Source organism: Parasteatoda tepidariorum, chromosome 2 (assembly GCF_043381705.1).
Source record: "Parasteatoda tepidariorum isolate YZ-2023 chromosome 2, CAS_Ptep_4.0, whole genome shotgun sequence".
NCBI lineage: Eukaryota > Metazoa > Arthropoda > Arachnida > Araneae > Theridiidae > Parasteatoda > Parasteatoda tepidariorum.
In genome coordinates, this window is record NC_092205.1 from 83,020,076 (window position 1) to 83,042,723 (window position 22,648).

The window sequence follows — 22,648 nt, forward strand, 5'->3', positions numbered from 1 at the left end:
TTATGCTAGCTTTGTAAAATTTATGAATTAGTTTGGAAGTGATTCACAATTACTTAAAACATGTTTAGATTTGTTTAGTGGTTCACATTTCTCCCCCAAGAAATTTAGTAAGTCTCAAATGTCTTAAGCAAACTTCACATTTAGTTTCAGTCATTTATGAAAATATAGTTTTAGCATGAACAAAGTTTAAAAAAATCTAGGGAGAAAAAAAAATTGGCATAAGAACTTTTTTTCTTTTTCAAAATAGTTTTTTAAAATTTTTTTTTAAAGAAACATGACTAAGTTCTTGTTCTTACAAAGAAAAGCCTAATTACTTATAATAAATAAAAATACGACTTATTTTATGCCTTACACATTTTTAACTTTTAATCATTTATGCTTGTTTTGTAAATATGGTTTTGAGTTCGTTAAAACACATTATGTATCATTGTTTGTTTCTTTCAAAATAAAAATATTATTATGGTTTTGTGGTGCTTACTATTATTTGTAGACTTAGTTTACACTCAATCATTTATTTCTTAAAGGGCATTCACAGTAATAGAATATTTGCTTTTATTTTGACTTACAGTAGGTACTTTAATTAAGCCAATATTCTCAGGAGCAGGGGTATGTTGGAAAATTGAAATCGGAATAATCAAGGGACCTTTTTAAGTCGATGTTTTAACATATAAACATTAAACTATAGATAAAATTACTCAAAAAAGGTACACTTAGAATGACTTTTGATTTGATGGTCGTACCTTCACGTATACCAAGTATCTAAAGTACTAAAGTCTGCCGAATAGTTCCCGAGTAATCGAATTTTTTTAAAAAGTGGTATATTTAAAATTCGATTTTTCAGAAACTATTCATATAAGTTTTATATTTCGTCATTTAATATTATTAGTTCTTTAAAATGATTTAAAACCTTGTATAAATAATTATTAAAAAATTTTTCTTCATGAAATTAACTTTGGTGAAATGAATATTATAATTGTGTGCAAAAAATTTGCGATTCACTTAAAAAATTCTCTATGACGAAATACTCGAAGTAAACATTTAGCGGTCTAAGGTTTCGGCCTCTCTCCTTACCTAACTATTGCTACTATATTTCGCAAATTTTGGCTACCACCTATATTCTGAGCTTGAACGTCGCAAGGGCACAATTTTTGAGAGAGACAAAATTAAATTACATGGTGGCAATAGTTTTCTAAGTTTTTCACATAAAAAAAATTTTTTATTAACTAAAAACCTGAAATAAGATTACTTTTTCTTGTTTCCAATTGCAAGGAATTAAAATCGATGATAGTTAACTTTTCCTTTTATATTTGAAATACTTAGGGGGACTTATACCCATTCTCAACCCCCGCCCACAAACGACGTCCATGATTTTGAGGGTCTGAAATTCTGCCATGTATAAAAGTTTTAAATCAAAGATTTGAGTCCTAATTATTCAAGGTGTCCTTTTTTTTCTAACTGTACATAGATCCATTAAAAGTGTAAAAAGTATTAAAATTTTTTATTGTTTTATTAGTGTTAAACTTTATTTTCCCTTACACCTTTGATAGGTTTACTCATATGTGTATCAGATAATTTTTCTGCTATATTTTTATTGTATATAAAACAAATTTTTAAACTAAGAACTAAACAGATAATTCATTGTTTGGTTCTTTTAAAACGAAATGCATAAGTTAGTAAATCTATAATCCTTTTATGTCAAATTTGAAAATTATCCTCTGTTTGGTAATATAATATAATGATGTCCCTTTTTTACTTAATTTTCTTTAAAATTTGTACAAAAGTATGGATTTGGGAATTATTAATAAGTTTCTGCAGATCCCAAATAGTTACAAATCAGCATTCTTATATTACTTTTATTAGATGTTTCTGTATAGAGAATATTGATTATTATTACTATTTCTTGTAAAAAAAAAAACTTTTTAATATTTTTGAGGCTCAACCCCTTTTTATGAAAATGAACTTCGATCCTATAGTGTTACTGATTTATTTTCCATGCCCGTAACAAAACAAATAACCAAGCAAAACATATTTGGTCAATTCCCTTTTTATGTTCCAAGCTGCACTTAATCCCTTCTAGAAAACTGTTTAAATTTTCGGTACTAATATTAAATCAAATATGCTTAGTTCATCTATAAAAATAACAGATAGATATTTTAAATTAAATTTTATTTTGTTAGAATTGCAGAAGGTTAAGGAAGTTTTTTATTTATAATTTTCCTATGCATTTGTTTTCTCTCTTTGGAGATATTATTATTCTTTTCTTCTGCATATGTTTAAAAAACGTAAATGGAAATGGGTGGGTCATGTTCTACCTAAACCTGAAAAATTTAAAGTAAAACAAGTTTTTAATTGGAACCCTTTGGGAAATAGAGAAAGACCCAATAATACTTAGTGTAGGACGATTATATAATCGAATTGAAAACAATAGGAGAGATATGAAGAGAGGCAAAATGTTTGGCCACAAATAAAGTGAGATGGAAAGCTATGATAGAAGCCACATGCTCCAATTCGGTGTGGAAAAAAAAATGCAAGTAGATATGTTTTTTTTTTTTTTTTTTGATTTTNTTTTTTTTTTTGAATCAACGATTTTTAAAAGTTTTATGGCTATAGAATAATTTTCGAAAGTTTAATTTCTTTTTTTAAATATATACATTAAGGTATTTATTATTTTTGACTGACTTTCCATATTTATTTTAAATGTATAAGCGATTGTTGAACCCAGGGACTGTGATTGAGTATAAATATAAGCCATCAGAAATAGTTTAGTTTAAATGAAACAAGGTAATATTAAATTAAGATTCAATTTTCTAAAATTTTAAGGACACAATTACAATTTGTTATGAGTATTTTATTGCCAGACCAAACTGGGATGATAGCTATTCTGTTTTCCTACTTTATTATTTGGAGTAATTTTTAGTAATTAAAAAAAAACATGAAGAAGTTTAAAATTCCACCCTTTATATATAAAAATATTAATAATAAACTTTTATATTTACTTGCTAAAAGATATTTAATCTGCAAATTGGGACAAAAATAATGTTTTTTGAAAATAATATTCGCGACCTACTGTCACAAAAATTCTTCCCACGCCGGGAATTGAACCCGGGCCTCCTGGGTGAGAGCCAGGTATCCTAACCACTAGACCACGTGGGATATTACTGAAAAAATATAAGTAAATTATCAACATAAATAAAGAAATAAATTTTTAATTGTATAGAATACTTACTATTATATAGTTTTACTTAATCAAAATTAAGATTAGAATTAGGTAGCTTCTTTTCTCTAATAGTACGTTTGCATTATAGTAGTGCTGCCATCTAGGGGAAAGAAAGGAATTTTTTAGAGGAAAACTACATTGTTCTAGTTACAGTAGAATTTATTTAATTTCTATTGATTAATCTTGTTCTTAAAGCTAAATTGCCTAGTAAAATCTAACTTATACAGGGATGAGATTGCCCGAAAGCTGGATTTTCACGCGAGTAAATCTTACGCGATTTATAGCAAAAATATCAGTAACATATTCTCATCCAGTTTCGCTGATGTTGTAATACCTATACATAGCAATAATCGGGGATAGAAAAATTGCCACATTTATAGTAACTAATTCAAGAAAAAAATTTACTTTTTACAATAATCGCGATAAAGGATTTTAAAATTTAGTGAATACAAATAGCCATCTTGGATTTTAAAATCGCGTGAAAATAAATCATGATATTGAAATCAGGTGAAGGAAACTCAATATTAGATTTCTAAAATGTGAATAGTTGAAAATCATGATAAGTAATTTTTTAGATCGCGTAAATACGAATTCCGATGCATAATTTCTAAATGGTGTGAATACAAATCCAAAGCCTAATTTTCAAATCACGAGTAAATGAGAAAATAGATGTTGGATATTACAACCATAAAAACGCGCTATTGGATAAACTCGCGTGAATACGAATTTTTACATAGAATTTTAAAAACTCCTCAATACAAAACACGACATAGGATTTTTAAATCTCGTAAATCAGAATTGCAATGAACGATATTGAAATCCAGTGAATATGAGAAAAATCTTATTTTCTGCTCGTAAAAGCTAAAATAAGTAGATATGCGGAAGGATTTGCAGCTACGTAGTTTGAATTTTCTCTATATCTTATATACCTATTCTCTATATCTCTGATGTATTATATCTGTATATCAAATTGAAAATAAATATAATTATTTAATTTCAACGGCAAAATTTTCAGAAAAAGCGGAATATTTATAAAAATTAAAAAAAAAAAAAAAAACTTTTATAGAGAATCAGAGTTTTTGATAAAAAGGCTGAAATTTGAGAGACAAAAGCAAAAAAGGAGTAAATCCGCTAAAAAGTGAAAAAATCTCATCCCTGTTAATATAATAGCATGTGTTCAATACAAATTATTTTTGATAATAATAATAAAAAAGAACAACATAGGTTTTTCATTTTATTTAGAAAAATAATTCAGAACATATATAATTAGATACAAAGAAGACATCTCACTAAAAATATAAATATTTTAAAATAAAGCTTTTGAAAATTACATGTCATTTTAGTAAGTAGTAAGCAAGAAACAAACGATAAAACATATAGATAGAAACAATAACAACAATAAAAGGATTTTATAAATATATTCTTCACAAAATTAAGACAAACAAATTAATGAGCTCATTCTGATATTATTGAATTTAATCCATAATTATACATGTTATTTTATAATTTTGATTAATGTCCATTTTAATATACAACATTCATTTAGGAAAAACTCTCCTTAAATATGTTATGACACTGAAGATTGGATAAAAATATTTACACTTGTATAGTAGATTCATATTTTTTATTGATTAAATGAATTGGAAGAAGGATCACGCAAACATTCCACAAGGGAAGAATTATACAATGTTATTCTTTTAAAGTTTCTTATCACTAGTTTAAACTATAATTGTAACTAAAATATTGAATTGGACCATGGGTAAGCAAGATGCAGCCCGTCTTTATGTGAGCTATTTGTGACTTAATTAATCAATATTATTTCTCTATAAATCAGACATATACATAAAACATATAGATAAGAAATGAGAGTTGATTTATCAAAGATAATTTAATCAATGCCTATAAATGTTTAATTAAAAGTAATCTTCACATTATAGTCTATAAAAAAAACTCAAAGGAAAAATTAAATACTATAAGAAGTATAAACTTAACTCCTAATAGCTGAAAAAAACTTTCCAATTCATGATTACTGTATAAAAAAGTACCAACATTTAATTAAATATTAATTATAGTAAATATTAATTAATATTAATTATAGTAAATAAAACATTTAATTTAAATTTGAAATAGATGGAAGGAGTAATTAAAAAAATGATAGATTATAAAAATAATTTTTAAATTTATTTGGTCCATGCACTGCTTAAATGACTCAATGTCACCTTGTTTGTTAGTAATGTGCATCTTTAAAATAGATTAATAAATCATTTTTCTAACATTAAAAAAATAAATACATCAATAAAATTTTCAATATTAGAATTTCCTCTTTTTTTATGATAAGTTAAAGAATTTTAATTTGTTGAATGCATAATAAAAAAGCATATCAAATGCAAAGGATGTAAAAAAGGGTTAAATATTTAAACACAATATATTATTTTGAAAATGGAATATTATTTTGAAGTGATCAATTAAATATCCATAAAAATAACTAAAAATATTGATTTGAGTCTGGGTATTACTTCAGAAAAAAATCAGCTATAAATCTTATGAGGGATAATGCTTATATATAACCTGCTTGTATCTTAGTATGCATATTTTCATTTACAATCAACACAGAACAATTCCATATTGTTGACAAAAGATAAAACTTTGCAATAATGATTAAATTGTTTTACCCATAAACGACACATAAGTTAAATATTTTTTAATTGTCACATTTAGCAAAATAACTTAAATTTTTATGCAATAAAAGGTCATTAGTGAGCATTAAAAGTCTCAAAGCAATTAAATATAAAATAAAAAGTAAAAGTAACACATTTTAAAAATAAATGCTTTTGATTCAAACTATAAGGAATCAACACACTTTTAAATGACAAAACAAACAGTTTTAAAGGGTTGCAAAAATAAATGAAGGAACTAAAGTTGAAATATTATATCCATAGTAAAAAAATTAAAAAGAAAAACTCTACAAATTTATCAGTATCTAACTAAAAAAATTAAGTTTAACCATTTAAATTGTGATACAATTGATTAATGATCATTGAATCACATTTTAGAAAATCTAAGAGTGTAACTACAATTAAAAATTACATGCATATATTTTTTTAGATAAATAAAAAATAGATTCATTAAGGATTAAGACATTTATATTGGTAATTATTTGTTATTTCTATAATAAGTTAGATAAATATAGTCCTCATTATTTATAATCTCTTACATTTTTCCTCTTAAAACTGATAGATAACAATGAATTTTGTGACTTATTAAGAGAAAATTTTTTTCAAAAATAACTTACAGTTTAGGAACAATTTATAAGAAGGAAAAAAAGTAACAAATATGATAAAATTTAAAATCTTATCAAACATTTTTAGATAAATAGAATTAAGACATTCCCTTTCTAATTCTGGACGTAAATGTTTATTTATTACTAGTACAAATACATAACAATCAACAGCTTTATATAGGTAGCAAAAATATTTGCAATTTCACAAAGTTGGAGAATAGGGTGATCACAAAATTTAATATTAAATCAAAACATTACGATGAAAAAGTTTACAAGAAGCACATAAATTACAACCTATTGCATATTTATGATAATAATACAATGTGGTAAAAAAATAGGAACATTCAAAAATGCAAATGGTACAATATTACAATAACTGGCCATGTATTTTTAAAAACTGATAGGATTGGGGAGTATTTTAAAACTTACTGAATCAACTGGCTTTACTGCCAATTTTGAGAGAAGTATCACAAATAAATAGAGCAAATTTTTTAAATTTCACACTCATTTAAAGAAATCAATACAACTTTTTTTTTTAATAAGTAGCCTTTAATTTTGCTCTAAGTATTTTTCATAGTTATTTTTTACTAAATAAAAATTATGTAGTTTTTTGTAGTATGAAATGATCATAATAAAATACTAATATTTTTTTCACTTTGATTACCAAAACTTAAAATTTTGAATAAGATTTAAAAGCAGACTTCATACTTAAGAGCAGCGGTTCTTAAACCATGGGCTGCGGATGAGGCCAATACTGTGTTATATATATGTATGCACTCATTATACATAATAAATGCTCATTTAAAATTTATTTTTAGTGGGCCTCAAAGTAATTTTTATGAAAATTGGAGGTTCGTGCAAGTAAATGTAAGGAACCGTTGTTTTAGATTATGATAATTTTCTATAATTCAAACATAACTTTCATAAGTTCTAACCATTGATTCTTTGTGATAATCTATTAAGTCATGTTAATACTTATAAATTTGAATAAAAAAAAAACAATCAAAGAATAACAAAAAAATTTTTTAAAAAAAAATTACATTAATAATTAACATTTTAATGCATTTAAACCCAAACCCAACTGCAATGATTGAAAGAAAACATTACCATAAGTAAATCATTTGTCCAGGATACAGTATCAAAAGGATTTAATTTTTTTTACCTTTTTCACAGATAATTTATATTGGAAGCTAACACAAAACAATTACATTTAATCAAACAAATGTAAGTGCAGCAATCAGCCTAAATGGCAAGATTAAAAAATTTTAAAAATCATTTTAATGGATGGCAGATCAACAAGGATAAAGGGGGGCCAGTGTGGACAATTTTGATAATGTAGTCATTTATGTTTACTTAGTATTAATTTAAACGAAATTTTTTTTCATTATCATTAAAATTTGAATTTTTTTCTTAATTTTGAATGATACAAAGGCTATTTTGTAAATGTACTCTTAAAATTTTTTTTTATTTAAAAGACGTTTTTGCTTACACTAGCCCATTTACATAAGGCAAGCCCAGATCCCAGGAACAGAATTTTATCTAATACAAATGCTTCATAGTAATTGTCAAAAACAAACATCTCTCAATAGCATAAGTCTAACCATTTTTTTTTTAAAAAAAGGTTCTTCATTTTATAAATTAAAATTGCAGAAAAAGTATCTTTATGAGTTAAACATAAAACTGTTTATAAACTCCGATATAAAAAAAAACAAAAATTATTGACCACACATAAAATTTTAATTCATGCAATATAAACTATTTTGCAGGGACTTGGATATAAGAAGTTTTACTTTAAATTTAAAGTGTTTTGCAACAAACACCACAATTTTTGGCATTTTCTGCCTTAGGGGTGTGGACAGGTCATTAAATTTACAATTTAGTTAAGTGTTATGGCCATATAATTATCTATTAATTTACAATAAGAAATGCATTACATTCAAATTAAAGTTATGTTTCAAAGACAAATTACTTCATTAGAAATCTAAATTTAATATTCTTTTTGTTAAATGCTATGATATATTTTAATACCAATTTTAAAAGAAAAAATATAAATATTTTTTTTCCAGCTACACTTCAAGTTATGAATTTTGAAACTGAAAAAGAAATTCTATTCAAATTGAAGAATTCGAGTAATTTTAAGATAGAGTTGATTTAGAAAGCATCAAAGGAGTAGTAAATAAAATTGTTAATCAATTATAATAATTTTTAGCTCCCTCGTAATTATTACCAAACTTTTGTTTCATTTTAAGCATCCATTGCTAGACTAATAATCTAATATCAAATTTTTCGTTTTTAATTCCAATTATGTTTACAAAATGAAAAAAAAAAAACAAAACAACAACATTAAAATGACTTATATTGTGTAAAGCTGCCTCTTGAAATTCGATTGAAATTTTAAATTAAAATCACCCTATATTCAACATAGTGAAACTATTTTTGTTAATTATAAAGTACACAAAGCTTTTATTCATTTCTTCAAAACTCCCTCTTTGGTTTCATTAACAGGAGATATGCTTTGGTCAGTAAAAAGTTTGGTCACTTTTATGAAACTGGAACCACCATAGGATGCCTTTGTTGACATGTGACATCAACTAAAGCATCATCTTCCCCGGAGAGTAAGATCTCAGATTCTGAGCAAGAATCTTGCTCATCCCTCTCGTAATGTATTTTCACTTTACCATTCACTACACTCTGCTTCCAGCGGCCATGTTTTTGCATCAGGAAATTATCCACAACCCAAAACATAAAGACCTAAATGAAAAGAAAAGTTATTGAAATTCATACAATTCAAATAAGTTTTCAATTGTCTAAGACCAAGTACTCTTTTTCAACGATAATTTAAAGGTAAAATACTGTTTTAAGTAGCTAATTCTTGGTTCTGGTCTTTATAAGGAAAAGCCTTGGCTTATTTTTACTGCACAGTCAAATCTATTGGGAGCAACCACTCTCCGTTCCACAGTAAAATGGTTGTTGATGGAGGTTGGTCGTTCTTAGGGGTTACCTCCATTGACTGCAAAATTGTTATTGAAGGTACGTGACTCTTTGCAAACGATTTTAATTTTAATCAGTCATTTTCTTGGTGCGGAAATAGCACTTCTGTTGGTAGCATGAAAAAAAAAGTATCGATGAATAAAATTTAGCGTCTATAAAAATGATCCCAGCTGATATAATTATGCGTAAAAACAAATTTATTAATTATGAATGATAAAGCTATTTTAAATAAATTACCAATTATGTTTTTTGTTCAAGTTTACATTTAATTTTATATCACAATACAAGTTTGCTTTAAAAGTTGAGAAGAGGTATGTTTGAGATGCTTGTTTTTTTTTTTAAAAATAACTATTTTTAATAATTTAACTTTTAACTCTAGAAGTAAATCATTGATAACATCGTCTTTAGTGCACGCTGGTTGCAACATGAGGTTGTATTGTCAAAAAGAGCTTTCTATATAAGAGCCTCACACAAAAATTTTGAATACATTTTAATCTATTTAATTGTTTTGTTAAATTTCCTGTTTTGATATTTTTTTGTGTTTGCTTATATGACCTTTTTTGATTTAACTTCATCTGCACAAACTTTTAAATATAATATAGGCTATATAAAATATCTATCAATATATAGATACAGAGTTAACTATCTCTACATACATTATCTTTATAATGTGTAGTAATTTATATATGCTTCACAAATATTGAAAACAAAAATTTTTAAATAGAAGAAGAGTTTTTTTTTTTTACAAATATTAAAAAACCTACTTACATTGATAATGAAGGGTACTATAAGAACAACAATGGCAACTTCAATTTTTGGATCTGTGATCGGCGACATAATGATTTTACGAACCTAAAAAAAAAAAAAGTTATCATTCATTTTCTTTGCAAGTTAAATTAAATAATAATCTCATTAGCTAGATAATTACACCTAGCAATGAGCATGAACAAGAATTATACAGCAATGAGACTAGTAAAAATTTTATAAAGTCATGTTTGTGAAAATTGCAACACCATGAAGGAATCGTCATAATTAAATGAAATTTAATACACAGTTGAGTGGTAGTGGTACAAATAAATGATTGAACTTTCAAATCAAACAAACAATAACAAGAGATCAAAATCAGTATTTTGAGTAGCCTCCACGCGCCGCAATAAGTGCTGCTACGCGACGTGGCATGGAGTCAAGCAAATTTTGAATGTCTGTCTGAGGAAGAGCATTCCATATTGCTTGTATGTGCACCCAAAGTTCGTCTGCAGAAGCAACAGGACGAGGATCACGAGAAAGACGCCGACCAACGAAATCCCACACATGTTCAATCGGCGACATATTTCGGGAATACGCCGGCCAAGGAAGAAGTTGTACCTGTCGCGATGCAAGGAAGGATTGAACAGTCCTAGCAATATGAGGGTGGGCAATGTCCTGTTGAAATACAGCACCTGGCATGGCTTGAAGGAAAGGAACAGCTTGGGGCTGTAGAACTTCACTGATGTACCGGCTGCGGTTCAGATTACCCACAATTCGTAGCAATTGAGATCGTCCATGATATGCTATGGCACCCCAGACCATAACTCCGGTTGTTCGTCCACTGTGGCGTTCGATAACGCACTTCGGAAGGTGGCGTTCACCGCCATAGCGTAATTTGTCAGAAAACACGACATGCTGCCAATCAGCACGCCAGTCCTTATGCTAGTTGGCCGAGTGCAGCCGCAGGCGGCGATGGTTTAGCATGAGGATCCTGTATAAAGGAGTCCTTGCGTGCAGTCCACGAATGTCTACAAATTGATGAAGCACACAATGAAGCACCTGTAGCTATTGACCACTGTGCTGCCAGTTGTCTATCATCGCGAGCTGACGTGACATTTCGGGGTTCACTCCCGGATTTCCGAGTTGTCTGACACTCGTCTGTTCACTGCTTTTAAACACGCATCACTGTGCTGCTGTTATGCTGCACACGAACAGCTACTGCACGATAAGACAATTCAGCTTCATGAAGGTTGATGGTTTTCTCCCGCTCAAACTCCGTAAGTTGTTGAAATCTCGCTCTTTTTCGATGAAGAGGCATAAGTAACGACTAAGCTAACGTTTATCACAAGCAGATAACCACCGATAACCATAGAGGCCTCTCTACGGCCGTCTATTTATTCGGATCCATCAGCCGTTCAGAGGGCACTGCTCGGCATACGCATGTGCAACGGATCTGAAATTCTAATCATTTGCATATCATTTTCTGATTTGCATTTCCTGAAAATTTCAGCTCACTCGCATAAGTCCTTCACGGTGTTGCAATTTTCACAAACATGAGTTTATATTTATCATAAAAATAAAAATCTTCAATTATTTTAAGTAAATTAAAGTCCCTACCTGATCCCAAAACTTTAGTTGGATTAAAAGAGTTATTAAGATCTTTTCAATTAGCATTAGAGCTATGTAAACAGCACATTGTGACAGCCAAGCATTGATGTATGGAGGTTTACCTATAATCAAAACAAATGTAATCAATTTATTGTTTTTTTTAAAACTTAGTTTAGAAGACAATCTGGATTATTTTATGCACAAAATGCTGCTTCTTCAAAAATTTGTTTAAGGATGAAATTTGAAAACTATTTGAATACATGTTGTTGCTGCATGCGTGTCTGCAAGTCCTAACGGCCTTGACAACTTTGACATAAATGTCTTAGAATGAAATGTGCAATTAAAAACTTTCAAAAGCTCATAATTAAAATAATTACTTATAAATAGTTCAGCATTGTAAATACTATATATAATAAAATCAAAAAGAAATAATCACTGCTGGTCTATCATTAGAATATTAAATTACATTAGTTTAAAAAGATTAAAGTACGTATGTGTTTAAGCTCTCTTTAGTTAATAAATGAAAACATGAGTTATATTAAATACGAAAAGATGACATATAAAATAAAGGAAGAAGAATTACAGCAATACAGGGGTCTGTCTAGGCCAAATTTACTACCGTTTAGTGGTACCTTCATAAATTCAACTTTAGGAAAAATGGTATTTTCACAAAATACTATTTCTTAAAATTTTATTTTTGTATCCCGTAAGAAACAATAAATCCATATTTTTGTGTTGATTTTTTAATATAATTTTTAATTTTCACAAATTATGTCTAAATTATCACAAAATAGGTACCTCTAAGAAAAATTTAGACGCCTGGGAAAGATATTTCTCTTTCAACTAATTCATTTGCTCTTAATTATTAATTAGTAATGTATGAATAGTTGTTATAAGCAATTACTAATGAATTATTCTTTAAACAATTAATGAAACATAGAATTAACTTTTAAACAACAATTAATCAAATCACCTATAACTGAACAATAAAAATTTCTCATAATAATTTAAAGAAACAAATAAAAAATAAACAATTCGATACATTTAATGTTAATTTAAAATATTTATTTTAATACAACAATTCTTAATAAAATAAGTAATTTTTATAAAGTCTACGTTGTTAATCAGAGTTAAAGAGTGTTACTAATACACTTATTTTTTATCAATATATTCGTCAAAATACTTAAATATGAACATACATATCTATTTAACATATATATCTATTTATTATACAGTGAAACCTCTATTCCACTGTAAAATAGTCGTTAATGGAGGTTGGTTGTTCTCAGTGGTTACATTCACTGACCTCAAAATGTTATGAAGGTACACGATTTTTCACTAGCGATTTTAATTTTACCCAGTGTCATTTTCTTGGTGCGGAAATACCACTTGTGTTGGCATAATGAAAACCAGGTTGACGAATAAAATTTAGCGTCAATAAAAATAACCCCTAATAATGACATAATTATGTGTTAAAACAAATTTACCAATTTATGAATGGTAAAACTATTTTCAACAGATAAACAATTATGTTTTTGTTCAAAGAACTATTTAATTTTACATCATAAAAGTTAGTTTACTTAACAAATGAGAGGCTTGTTTGCTTCAGACATTTAGTTTTTTCAAAAATATTTTTTTTTTCCTAATTTAACTTTTCACCTAATTTAACTAAAACTAAATCATTGATAGCATCGTCTTTAGTGCTCTCTGACTGTAATATGAGGTAGCCAAATTCTTTCAGAGATTTTTAAAAAAGGGCTCTTTAAATAAGAGCCATTCACAAATATTTAAAAAATATTTAGATCTACTTATTTGTTTTAATATTTTTTGATAGTTGTTTGTGTTTCCTTATTTGACCTTTTCCTCATTTTGTGTGGAGGTTTGCAAAGTCGCAGTGAGAGGTTTTAATGGTCTCCTTTAGAGGTTTTCTTTAACACAAAGGCTATGGAAAACATTCTGTGCCTCCCAAAAATGGTCATAAATAGAGGAAGTCGTTACACAGAGGTGTTCCTCCCTGGAGGTTTCACAGTATTTGTATTTTTCTTCACATCATTTTCTGATGATGGGACTATTTTCTGTAAAAATGACTTAAAGGTAGATTTGAAAAGGCACAAATAGGCGATAGTACTTACGACCTTTTTATGCAAAAAGAAAATTAACAAATAAATATGCAGTTTATAGTAGATTTATATTAGCACAATCATGGTTAAAAACTAATCATCAACACATTATCAGTAAAAGCAAAGTTATGCTAAAAAGAGAAAAAGAAAATTATACAGAAGAAGATAATGCTATAAGTACCATATTCTCCAAATACTAAGTGGTCCCATCGTTTGATTCGAGATATATGTTGAGTTAGACGAATACCAATAAAAATGATAAAGAGTCCAATGGAAGAATCAAGTAAAAAACTTACAATATACCTGTAAATAAATACAACGGTAATATAAATTTAAAATAAAAACTTTTAGTATCATTACAAAATCTTAATAAACTAAAGATTTTATACCAGACTAATCAAGAAATTTCACAATAATCTGAAAAGCCATTAAATACTGCAAACAGAATATAAGAATATAAATAGCCAATCAGGTTTTTCTTTCAGAGTCCTGTATTTTATAAAACATATTAAAAAAATTTGGCCCCCCAAAAAATTTTATAACCGGCAAAAATAAGGTTGGATATTAATAAAATTTAACAAATTGAATATATGATAAAAATAAATAAGATATCTTAAAAATTAAAAATCTTAATAAGCTAACTTATTAAGATTTTTCTACTTATTACCCTTAATAAATTTAAACATGATACATTGTGAGAACTATACTAAGTCATTAAAACAGGAGTACAAAATATCATGTAAATAACAGAATATCAACTAATTTTTATAAATCGGGAAAGAGAAGGAACTTACCATGTACACGGATCTCCTTGAAAAAATTCAGCTAAAAATATGTTTGCAAAATGAATTACTAAAGCACCCATTCCTTGCTTTGATGTATCATAAAACCTAAAAAAAAAGAAAGATTTAAATACTTATAAAAATACATAAAAATGTAAAACAAATAGCTTATGAAAGGAATTAGTCCACATATTAAAATTATTACCATATTAACCAAGGCCTTCTCTGCCTGCGAGGTTCACAAAATCTCTTCACTATAAAAAAGAAAGAATTCTTTTCAAAAAGAAAAACTTTGATCATAATTTTATTAATATTTGAATCGCAAAAAAACAACATTAACTCATTTTCAGAGTAAGACTATAAGTGTGAATTTATAAATAATAAATAAAAAACATATCATGGGACATTAGATAACATGATTTAACATAAATCTACTTCTAAGAATTATTATATGAATTACTTCCAAAAAAAAATTTTTTTTTGACTTGATAAAAAAGCAGACATTTCATAAAATAGTTATTTTTTACTTTAATGTAAGCACCAACAAATTAAGTTATTTATCCTAACAACAAAAAATTAATGTAAAACAATCTATTTTATCATAACTCTAATAAGCAGTACCTAAGTCTAAATTAGACTAACTCATGCAGTTCAATTTCAATTCATAGGTTTGTTAATCGGAGTAAAAATATATTAGTTTAAATTATCATGGACTGTTTGTAAAAGTAGGGTGGAAGAAAAATTATAATTATATATTTTTTCTAATGTTACTTTCCCCCCTTTTAATATTACTTGTGACAGCAAAATTATTCCCAGATGATAAGTGAGAAAAACTAGTGTGCTACAATTTTTCATTAGTCAGATAATATATATTTGAACCTATTACTATTAGTCAAATGTGACAAAACATTATAAAGACAAAGTCACTCTGATGTTATGTTAATTGATAAGTAAAGAAATGAATTGTACCTACTCTGAATGACATTTCAATGTTAACACATTTAAACAAGTTAATATAAATAAAATTATCACTGTATTCTACTTATTAATTAACATTGCATTCTGCTTGTAACATGCATTTTGCTTATTTAAGTAATAAGTACCTAATGAATTCTATCTCTATTTTTTAAAAACTTTGAGAGGGTTCACATTCAATTTCAGAAAGAAAAAAAAATTCCAGAGTTTTCCAGATATATCAGGTAAATTTCAATGAAAATCCAAACCATATTTGATCCATACCATGCAATTTTTCATCAGAAAACTTTGATTTTTTATTTGTTATGTCAAATATTAGATTTTGTGAACAAAAACATATAATAGAATGAGATTGGAAACATGGAAAAGTTTCACAAAAAAGTGGAATTTCATAAAACAATTGCAACAGAGGTTGGAATTATTTAACTCGAATCTTAACTGATTAATGACAATTTTAAGACTGGTTATTTTCCAGGCATTATATATAAATTTTCCAGGTTTTTAAATTTCAACTTTCCTAGACTATTTCCTCTTTTTTAAAGTTAAAATAAAATTCACTGACAATTCCAGGTTTTCTCTGTTCTTCCAGACCCTAGGGAACCCTGTTTGAATGCTATTTTTACAGCAGAATAATATATTCTTAATTTTGGAAATGCTGAGACTTGTTGTATTTTGTTTGTAAGAGCAAATGAATAGAAAAGTCAAATGCAGAAATAAACAATAATTTCTGAGATAAATATAGTTAAGATTTGATTTAAAGAATACTTATGAGTTATTTAATTTTTCAACAGTTTCTGTTTTATAATGTTTTAGCAATTTAGAAATGTACAACTGCTTTACGATAATAGGCCTCAAATACTATTTTGCAAACCAATAATAATATATAGCTGCAATCGATTAGGCGGTATATTAAGATTTGTATTTGAAAGTGATAAGAATGATTTACACTCTTACACATTACTAAACTAAATTCAATGGCGTGACAGCCCAAAGAGAGTCAAGGTCTACAGTACCAATCTCAGTTTTCTTGACTTTGGACACTTGGGTGCAGGAGCAGATGTTTCGGTTGAGTGGTCAGCTGAAGGCGGATCCCCCAGTGTTTAGTTCCCAAGCTTGCTTAGTACTCATTTTACCAACCCACTAAAGGGATGAAAGACTGAGTCAGCCATGCTCGGTCCGAGAATCGAACCCAGGATCTGTGACACGAGAGAGCAAAGCACTACCACTCAGCTACCGGGCGTCACACTCTTACTCATACATACCCAAATTTATCTCTTAGAAACAGATATGAGTAATAAAAATTTAGCAAACAAATCTGATTACGAAATAAGTTATTTCAGCAGATTTATTAGCATACAAAAAAAAGAAAAAAATATTCTCTTATTCAAAAGAACTTGGTTTCCAAAAAGTGCAAGATAAAATTGTAACAATATGATACTCAGAGAAAAGCTGAATAAGTTCAATAACGTACTGTTACAAAATGGAACTGAAATTTCCTGCTTTTTATTTTTTTCTTAGGGGGTAACTTTATGGGCATTGAGATTAATTGAGATTCATCTTTGGCCTCATTCCTGTACTATACACAGTTTGATTTTTGACAATCTCATCAGTTTATTGGTTGGGCATATTTCCATATCTTGATCTGTTAAACCAAATGCAAACGTCAAGGTGCAAAATGGATTTTAAACTTGCACAATTTTAAAAAAAACAAAACAAATAGAGGTTTTTTGGGAGTATCTACGAGCTATACCCTTCAAAAAGGTTTTTTTCTGAAATTATTTTATAGTTTCTGGCACATCGCCGCTCCAAAGACAGGGCAATTTTTCTTCAGCTTATCAAGATATTAAAAACTTTTATATTGTTATAAACAATCATTCATATGTTTCTACATGATATATGAAAATATTCGGTCAATTTAATGTAATCAACAAATAAATTTTTTACATAAATACTTCAGTTATGTATATTTTTGATTAATAGAAACTTCCTTTATGGTAATTAAAAGACATAATTTTTCCCAATATATTAATAGCAATAACAATGAAATAGCAATTCAACAGCAACTATGATACTACAAATATGCGGGAAAGCAATAATTGCGGACATGCAAATAATCTTCTTTTTGCTAAGATTAAGAAAGATAACAGCAATTCACACATACTTACATACAAGACATGTAAATGCTAAACATGCTAAAATTCCCTGGACCAGCCAGCCAAAAGAATCTGTTAAGGCACCATGGGTACAATGTAATTCAGATCCCATAATGAAAAAACACTACTTAAAATACAAACCTAAATAAAATTAATATAATAGCTATCTAAACTTGAAGTTTAAATACATATCATCGATAGAGAACTCGAGGATGGTAAAAAAGTGAACACAAAATCAAAATAAACATTATGCAGTGAAAAAAATGCTCAATTTAATTTTAAATTTAAAGTTAAATAATTTTAAGAAATATGTATTTATTTCCTGTTCATTCGTTGATACTTCTATTTAAAACCAAAACTTCAAGTCACAACATTGGAATCTTCGGAGTTGAGTTGATGCTGTTGAAATTAATGATTTGATGCTTATAATTTTCTTGGAATAGTCGGCTTATTTTGCAACAGATAAATGATCCTTTCGAGATATATTAAGATTTGAAAATTTTAAGGAGCTCTAAAATTTTTCTGCAGTAAGAAATTTTTTTTCGGACAAAATCTCAAGAAAAATTTATTATATAATGGTTTCCAATTTGAACAAAAATAGATATCCAAAAACCTCTTGCGCAATTTTATGCCGCTTTTGTTTGTTTCTTGTTTTCTATTCTGATAATGCAAGAAATTAGTTAAATTACTCATTTAAATTTCTTCAACTAGTTAGAAAACTTGTAATTTTATTTTTTAAATATGTTTTGATAGTTGTGTCATAAAATAATTAGGAATTATAAATTCCTGTACTAATTGCTTCAATTAATTTATTTCCTGGTATTATGTTCTTTAATTTATTATGTTACTTTTATTTTTTATTTAAGGTTTTTTAATTCTTTGCTTAGCAATTTCTTAAATCTTGTACTTACTCGAAAATTTCGGAATTTTAAATTTTTATTGTAAATGTGAATTGGATTATATACTTTTGGTCGAAAATTTTCATTGGGTTTTTTAATTACTATTTGAATACTTTGTTTCACTGATGATTTTTATTTTAACCTCAATAATGTGAAAAATTGTTTTGTATTAGGAATAGTAAGATATCTTGTAATATTGCTGTTTAAATGAAATATCTTGTACACATTAAATTTTATGTTTCACATGTGCTGAAAGTGAATAAACAATTGTAATAACAATAAGAAACTTGTATTTGGCAAACAAATTTTAAGAAATGAAAAGTTGCGATAGGATTAATTTAATTTTAAGCTTATCTATAAAGCTTCTTTTTTTTAAAATTAAATTATATATCTGTTATGAACATATTAATATAATTAAAACCAACCTTTCTTAAGATTGGGAAAATTTCTGTATCAGTATCTGTGCCAAAATAGTCACTAAGTTTTGGCAATTTCTGCTAAGTGGCCTGTGTGAAATAAATAAATAGAAAACACAGACAGAGACCAACTTGAGAAGTATGACTTGTTGCCAGTCCTGGCTGAGCCATAATATAATTTTTTTTAAATTTTTGCAAATTAAAAGCACTTAAGTGTCCTAGTAAAAGTAGTACCCACAAATAGATACTGATACAAATATATGTCCTTAAGATTGATTTGTCCATGACATTGTTTCTTAAATTTTTAAGAATTATGCCTCTTTTTTTTCAATCAAAAATTTATGCAAATCTTACATATGTTGTACATAATGCAAGTAAATTGATTTGATTTGAAAATATATTGCTCTTGGTTTTCTTGTGGTCCTCAGTTTTTCAAAAGTTAGAACAGAATAATTAATAAATATGCAATTGGGAGGGCCGAGTGTTTATCAAATATATCAACAAAATACATTAGATGTAGTATCAGGATTCAGGATTGGTATAATTTGAAACACTTGATTTTTGTTTTGAAAAAATCATTGAATTAAATCATCTGATTTTTTTTTTTAAGAAATAAAGCATTGATATATATATTAAAAATATCTTAACACAGTATATAATTTATTAATATATTTTTATGTTAGTGCTTTTTAAAGTCTTAATTCATTGATTTTGAAAGTATTTTCCTATGAAATAATACTCATTTTACTGACCCACTAAANTAGAACAGAATAATTAATAAATATGCAATTGGGAGGGCCGAGTGTTTATCAAATATATCAACGAAATACATTAGATGTAGTAGATATCAGGATTGGTATAATTTGAAACACTTGATTTTTGTTTTGAAAAAATCATTGAATTAAATCATCTGATTTTTTTTTAAGAAATAAAGCATTGATATATATTAAAAATATCTTAACACAGTATATAATTTATTAATATATTTTTATGTTTCTGCTTTTTAAAGTCTTAATTCATTGATTTTGGAAGTATTTTCCAATGAAATAATGACGTAAGGTACTATAAGTAAATTATTATTTGATGGTCAATAGATAAAAAAAAAAGACTTAAATGTGGATAAAACTGATGCAAAATTTTTAAATTATAATTAAAATAATTTAATAAAGTATTTTTCATACAAACTCATTTATGTTTATTTATTCATACTCATTTGAATACTAGCAATTTTAATGCTTTTTAAATATGTAATTCACGTATATAAATAATTAAGAAAGACTTGTTTCACTAAGAGCAGTTTAAAAAAACTTTTTTTTCTGGTGCAAATAATTTGTTCTTCATTTGATGTCCAACTGACAAATTCCGCTTTTGTCTTCGTAAATTCATGAGGGTGTTGAGTTTGAGTTAAAACAACTATGATTTCATTGATTTAATGGCTTGTTTAGAATAATAATTTAATTTGCAATTAGAAATCTTAAGTACTATAATTATAGTATTGTTTTTAAATAATATTAAGCATTATCAGTGTATTTTATCCAAACTTAGATTGATAAATATTATAAAAATATGATTTAAATGAAAAAAAAAATTTAAATAAAAAGCATCTGATTTCTTTAATTTCTTCATTTTTTTAAAATCACAATTCGCAGAACCAAAAAGTAGTTATTATAAGGGCAAAATGACTGTTTATCTCCCATATGTTATATGCACATTAATTAATTTATCAGTAAAAAAAAGAAGAAAAAACATATTTTCATGCATGTTATAACCTGTATTATTATAAAGAAAGGAAAAGTTATAAATAATTTATAGATAATCTATTTATGCCATATATCTAACATAATTATGTCCTATATCAATGATAGCTTTTAAGTAACTTTGCATAAATCAAGTCTTTTTTTTAATTAAGTAAATTATTTTTTTCAATAAGTTTAAATCTTGATTTTAAGTTCTTGTATAGGTTCTTATAGGTAAAGGATTGTGATCATATGTAACTACACTTCTAGATCTGGTTGTTAATTTTTTTTTAAAACTTAAATAATATACTAAGATAATGTTTTTTGGAATAATTTGAAAATTTTGGCAATTGTTGTTTATGTCTTTTCTTATTTTTAGGTCTAATTCACCATGGAGTGTGAGAATGTCAGTAATTCTATCACAGAATCTCCAACAAAAGGTGCATAATAATGTTTATTAATTAATAAACAATAGATATTTTATGTTATTATCTATTCAAGTTTTGTAATTTAAATCTATAGTTTAATATTTTAAAGAATTGTTTTATTATTATTATTATGTAGATTAATTAAACTTTAATTGATAGTCTACAGTATAATTTTCTTTTTCATTAAATGAATTTCTTAATAATTCTGCATTGAAAAATCCTTTATCCTTAATCGACGGGACTTTGACAAATCCAGAAAATAGATTTTTCTGGATAATCTGTCTTTAAGGTAAGCAAAGATAGAAAAATGCGTAAATTAAGAATAAATTGTACTTAACATCAATATTTATATTTTGTTATTAGTGAAATAACATTTAATTGACTTGATATTTAGAATGATAAATCAAGTCACTAATGAAATATAGAAAAATAAATTAAAAAATATGAGTGATATGTAGAATTAACGGTACAAACATTCATATATATATTAATTAGAAACAGTACAAATATTCATATATTCATTAAATATAAGATTACCATTCGAAATACTTAAAAAACACAAAACAGGTTTTAATTCTCAATCATTAGACATAATTAAAATAACAATTGATACACCTTTATCTTGTAAATTATTATCTACCATCGAATTGTATCAAATTAACATTTCGTCATCATTTCTGTTTCATCTTCTTCGCTTTCCTCACAATTTATTGCTGTAATATTTTTATTTTTCCTACTGTCCGAAAAATCTGATTTGGTTGATGTTTCTGTGGTTGCAGCTTCAGAATCAATAAAAATAAAATCATTAATCAGTTCATCATCATTAATTTTGTGGTTCTCTCTTAGTAGTACCCACATTTTTTTTAAAGTTCTTCTAAAGGAATATTATCCTCGTCCTACGCATTTTCCAATTTCTCCGTGCTGACTAAGAATCCAGCTTTAACAAAACTGTTATGAATAGTACAATCTGTAACATAATAGTTCCATGCTTTAGAAATTTCTGTTATGTTTTCTTGTAATTTGATGTTTTCTTGTAATTCTTTGGCATGGATTCCTGTTTGACATGCAAACAAAAACAAAAGAGATTTTACCGCTATCCCTAAAAGTTAAGTGGCTGCAAAAATCAATTCAAGGTCATTTCCCCCATGAAATGCGTTAACAAGTTTGAAATGCTCTGAAATATTTTTGGAAATAGTGAAAGTGTATCTAAAAATTTCCAAACTGTTATTTCCAACTGTGTAAGATATTTCCAAACTGTTCATGGTTCCTCAAAAAAAAATCGCAAAAAAGAGAAAT

The 22,648-nt window shown here is 26.9% G+C and overlaps 2 protein-coding genes and 1 non-coding gene across 3 annotated transcripts in view; 1 reads left to right on the forward strand and 2 right to left on the reverse strand.

Moving 5' to 3' along the window:
* Positions 1 to 3,081: 3,081 nt before the first annotated feature.
* Positions 3,082 to 3,153, reverse strand: TRNAE-CUC (transfer RNA glutamic acid (anticodon CUC)). The gene has a single exon. It is a non-coding gene; the product is annotated as a tRNA-Glu (tRNA).
* A 3,871-nt stretch (positions 3,154 to 7,024) lies between these two features.
* LOC107438765 (store-operated calcium entry regulator STIMATE) lies at positions 7,025 to 18,466 on the reverse strand. The gene is made up of 7 exons (XM_016051125.3): positions 17,886 to 18,466; positions 14,951 to 14,999; positions 14,758 to 14,853; positions 14,145 to 14,266; positions 11,853 to 11,965; positions 10,257 to 10,340; positions 7,025 to 9,248 (listed from the first exon to the last, which is right to left on the reverse strand). Exons 1-7 carry the CDS (start codon positions 17,983 to 17,985, stop codon positions 9,039 to 9,041), a joined length of 774 nt encoding a protein of 257 aa, XP_015906611.1. The 5' UTR covers positions 17,986 to 18,466; the 3' UTR covers positions 7,025 to 9,038.
* Positions 18,467 to 18,487: 21 nt separating this feature from the next.
* Positions 18,488 to 22,648, forward strand: part of LOC107438761 (scm-like with four MBT domains protein 2) — a 28,502-nt gene continuing 24,341 nt past the window's right edge. The window contains 2 exon segments of the mRNA XM_071177828.1: positions 18,488 to 18,692; positions 21,304 to 21,364. Of these exon segments, the coding sequence (XP_071033929.1) occupies positions 21,316 to 21,364 (49 nt within the window). The 5' untranslated portion in view covers positions 18,488 to 18,692; positions 21,304 to 21,315.

What these genes read in the sequence shown, in the direction of transcription:
- LOC107438765 (XM_016051125.3), bottom strand. Translation starts at nt 17,985, where the DNA reads ATGGGATCTGAATTACATTGTACCCATGGTGCCTTAACAGATTCTTTT. An exon ending in AGCATTTACATGTCTTGTAT is followed by an intron (nt 15,000 to 17,885) that starts GTAAGTATGTGT and finishes TCTTTTTTATAG; the next exon opens with TGAAGAGATTTTGTGAACCT. An exon ending in TAGTACCCTTCATTATCAAT is followed by an intron (nt 9,249 to 10,256) that starts GTAAGTAGGTTT and finishes CTTTTCATTTAG; the next exon opens with GTCTTTATGTTTTGGGTTGT.